At 43.2% G+C, this 4,451-nt stretch overlaps 1 protein-coding gene across 1 annotated transcript; it reads left to right on the forward strand.

The window, feature by feature from the left end:
• The first annotated feature begins 878 nt into the window (after nucleotides 1-878).
• Nucleotides 879-4,031, forward strand: LOC120533293 (zona pellucida sperm-binding protein 3-like). Its single transcript, XM_039760122.1, has 9 exons — nucleotides 879-1,276; nucleotides 2,432-2,550; nucleotides 2,681-2,784; nucleotides 2,863-3,037; nucleotides 3,111-3,231; nucleotides 3,316-3,407; nucleotides 3,484-3,599; nucleotides 3,672-3,797; nucleotides 3,898-4,031. Exons 1-9 carry the CDS (start codon nucleotides 932-934, stop codon nucleotides 4,020-4,022), a joined length of 1,323 nt encoding a protein of 440 aa, XP_039616056.1. The 5' UTR covers nucleotides 879-931; the 3' UTR covers nucleotides 4,023-4,031.
• The last annotated feature ends 420 nt before the right edge of the window (nucleotides 4,032-4,451 follow it).

The raw sequence follows: 4,451 nt of genomic DNA on the forward strand, positions 1-4,451 counted from the left end.
TAATCTGAGCTCAACTTCCAGATTATGACATAACCATGGAGCAGTCACAGGCACAGTCACTGTTGGACTCAAAACAAAATGTATGATCATCTCTTCATTGTTTGAACTAATCCATCCAAAACTGTTCCTGCTTTTCTTGTGGTTCTCCCAGTTGCCTTTCATTATGTTTTTGCAGGGTGATTTAGTTTATGACCTTTTATGTTTAACCAACAAAATATGAACTCAATGTAAGTGGAAGGATGATCCTCTGGCTCCTTTGTAAGGCTGATATTGATGATTTTATTTTACCACAATAGATCCTTAGCGCTTGTGTCGCCATAACTCCAAACGTTTTAAAAATGAATTTGATTCAAAACCTTAATCCATAATCAAAATGAGATAAAATCGAAGCTACATAAATATTCAATAAAGACTTTGTATAGCAGCTAACCATTCATATCCATAAAAACACTTGACTACATTCAAGTTAATTACATTTGTCAATTATTTTATTTACAAAGTCTTCCATGTTAGTTTGCAAAGTTGTCCAGAAATCTCCTAAATGAAATTTCTTCAAAACATCACCCTTAACATTTAGAATTTAGCAGTGTTTGTTTTTCTCTTTCGCAAAATAAGCTTTATTATTGAGAGTTTTAAAGCCCAATTCCTTCCCCGTGTTCAAAGAACTGTCAAGTTACTGCTTGAGATGGACGTTCGCTTTGGCGTCTGTTTAAATTTGCGGTTCTAATTGTATTATCTTCTTGCCGTAATCCACCTCAGTATTTCACGCTTATTGTTTATTTCAAATGACTGGTGACTGTTCGGCAATCTTTTTATCCGCACGTGTTATTAACTTTAATCAGCCGAACGCCTTCATTCGTGTATATAAAGACTGCGCTGCGCTTCAAACTTTACTTCGTTTTGTTGTTTCTTCTGCATTTGTTATTTCAAAATGTGGTGGAAGGGTCAGATAGCCGTGGTGTTGCTGCTCTTTTTCCTCTGCGATGCTTTTGCTCAGCCCAGTTTTAAAGGACGGCATGTTATTGCAAAGCAGCAGAAGCCCGCGGTCGTGCATTATGCTAACCCTATTGAGCCGAAAGCTGGCGCTCCGCAGACCGTAACCGCTCGGTGCACCGACAGTGAGGTGATCGTCACCATCAGTCCGGACTTGCTGGGCATCCAAAAGCCGGTCCAGCCTTCTGATCTTTCGATGGGTGGATGTGGAGTCACCAGCCCGGCCGGTGCTCAGCCCTTTGTGATTGAAGCGCCACTGCAGGGCTGTGGGAGCACCGTGGAGGTGAGTGGCTTCAGTGCTCTTGTACTTTTCCTAATCCGCAGTGTCAAGATTATCGTTACTGAACGTCTTTTGTCGTACGTGGCTGTAACTTGGACAGTTAAATCTAGTATTGTGCCAAGACCCGGTTTACCCTTCTTCCCTGGTGTAGTGCCCGCTCTTGACCTGTGTGGGCACGTGTCTGGTAGGGAGCGTGGAGGTCGGTCGAATTCCGACTTAGGCAGCACGGTGATTAGTCTAGCAGCTGAAACTTTAGGGTTGCGTTTCAGTATTCATTCTAAATTTTTAAAATGCAGCCCAAATTCAAAGTGAATATGGTCGAGGCATACTATGAACGACGGGAGTGCTCCCTGAACTCCAGTGTAAAGCTCTCTGGGTGGGAGTGTAAGATCTGAAGGCTTGTATAGCAGCCCCCTTAATGCCCATGTAAAGTTTAGCCTGCATTGCAAGCGTTAAACGCGTTGATTTTGGCCCACTATTGTGCCTAAAGGAACCAATGGAGTCCAAGTTTGTACAAGGTCTCTGCAGGTCCCAGTCCTCTGAATTTTGGCTAAAATGGTGACCTAATCACTTTGTAATCCTTTACAACTAAGGTTGAGTACCTGACTAGACAGCAGGTGCTTTTGGATTAATTCAGGAAGCTGCAAAATTGAAATTTTTGCAACCAAACTTCAGTTTCTCATCAAAATTGGATTTCTTGTACAGAATGTTAAATGTGGTGTTAAGTAAGCTGAGAATGCATACTGAATTAGTGCATTTCTACAAAATGTTTCATATGATTCTCAGGTAACCTTTTGATTTGTGGATGGATACAAATGTGGGCCAGGTCTAGTTCTTTTCCAAATCTTTAGCACACAAAAAAATGAACTAGATAAAAATTAGCAATTGGCAAAGTGACTTGGCAGGGCAATTGACTATCTACAAGTATGTAACCTTTTAGGATGCTTTAGAGAGTTGGATTGAATATCTAAACCTTTAACTGTAACCTCCCTGTTAGTTGGAGCAAAACCTAGACTGGATCAGTACATGTAACATCTATAGAATCCAGGCTGACTAAATGCTGCTACTGCACACTTGGTAGAATCCAAGGATAACTTGAATAGCTTTAAACAAAATTGCTTACAAATCCAGGTAACAATTGTTGGTTCATCTCTTTAGATGCATGGTGCTGAGATAGTGTACACCTTCACCCTGGACTACAATCCTTCTCCAATTGATGGTCTCCCCATTGTAAGAACAAATCCAGCTGTGGTGCAGATTGAATGCCATTACAACAGGTGAGATGTCATGTAACTAAGGCACAAGTGGAGTTGGTTTGTGTTTGGAACTTGGCTCTAATAGCTTAACATGAGTACAGGAATTCTTCTGTCACACTTCAATTCTAAATCTTCAAACTTCTCATCACAGGCTCCACAATGTCAGCAGCAATGCTTTAAACCCCACTTGGGTTCCCTACACCTCCACAATCTCTGCTGAGGATATTCTGGGCTTCTCGCTGGTCATAATGAGCAGTAGGTGTACACCTAAGAAAACATTCCAACTGTATTGCTAGTTGTGGTTGTAACTCTTTGTAACATTCCTATTTGCAGGTGACTGGAGTGGGCCGAGTCCATCCAATACCTTCTTCCTAGGAGACCTCATTAACCTTCAAGCATCTGTGGACAGCACTAACCATGAGCCTCTCCGTGTCTTTGTGGACAGCTGTGTGGCCAGTCCATTGTCCAACTTGTCTACCCCAGCCTATATTTTCATTGGGAATAATGGGTGGGTGTGAGCAATAGTCTGAGTAGATCTCGGTCTGGAAATGCAATGCTATTGTCCCTCTTGTGTATTGCAGGTGTTTCTTGGACAGCCAACTGACAGGCTCCAATTCCCAGTTCATGTCCCCCAGAGTTGCCCAGTCTGTAATCCAGTTCCAGCTGGATGCCTTCAGGTTTTATGGCCTGACGACTAGTTCAGTGAGTCCTTTCCTCCATCTCCTTTGAAGGAACCCCATGGAAGCTCCCAGATGTGACTGTAGTCTCTTGCATGTCTACTTTCAGATCTTTATTACCTGCCGTCTGAAGGTGACTTTGGCATCAGCTGATGTTGATCCTTTGAATAAGGATTGTTCATACAACTCTGCACTGAGCCAGTGAGTGTACAGGTGTGCCATTCTCCTTGCCAGTCTGGCTAAGTAGGCAGGTTTTGATTGGTGGCTCTGTTTCTAGGTGGAGCTCTGTGGATGGGAATGATGGTGTCTGTAGCTGCTGTGACACAAACTGTGCCAACCCCCCTCCCTTCAGGAGGGGCTCTGGTGCCCCCAGATACAGACCCAGGAGAGCAAGTAAGTGACCTCACTAGCAGACTTCTGCAGTGTCCAACCTTTGGATACACAAACTGCAATTGTGTTTTCCAGGTGAAGTGAGTGTTCCAGCTGGATGGGAGGAGACCATTTCTGTTGGACCCCTCTTCCTGAAGCAGGTCTCTCCTTTGTCTTCTGTATCGCAGTCGTTGTCTGGCCAGCAAGATGAAATCAATTCTGGTAACTTGCATTAAGGGGCTTTTATTAAATGTTAAGGACTGCTATTTAATGGAATAGCAAGAGTTTTAAATTATCCCTAATGCTTTGCCTTTTCATGCAGGATCCCAATTCCAAGCTTCAATCCTTGGAGCTGTTGTGGGTGTCCTGGTTGTCTCCTGTGTGGTTGTACTATTCCTAGTCTACAGAAGCAAAAGAAACTTAATACCAAGCAATAAAATGTTTTAATGCTTGCAACCTTGTCTCCAGTATTTTGTTTTGGGGTGGTGGGTCAATACCTGATCCTTGTATTGCATGATCTTGTCTGAATCCTCTTCTAGGTGGAGGGGATTGTCTATTGTCACTATTCTGTGATCTAATCCTCAGCTTGGACAGTTTGCCTAGTGCTTGACACTTAGCTGAGGTTGACCCATGCACTGGTACAGAGTACAACACACTGCTTGTGGTGTTTTTTTTTCTGGGGGAGGGGGGTTTGCCAACCAATTGCCTGTGGTCCAGTTCCACCCTTTAGAACTGAGGTGCTAAATGGGCATCCTTTTTTTGCCTGTTTAAGTCCTCAATGAGGATCCTGTGAGCCAGGTCAGACTTGGAATTGTGGCACATGTCCATAGTGCCTTAAGTGATGCTTCTCTCAATTCAGGTAATTGATCATGGAGT

The sequence above is a fragment of the Polypterus senegalus genome, chromosome 8 (genome assembly GCF_016835505.1).
Source record: "Polypterus senegalus isolate Bchr_013 chromosome 8, ASM1683550v1, whole genome shotgun sequence".
Classification (NCBI taxonomy): domain Eukaryota; kingdom Metazoa; phylum Chordata; class Cladistia; order Polypteriformes; family Polypteridae; genus Polypterus; species Polypterus senegalus.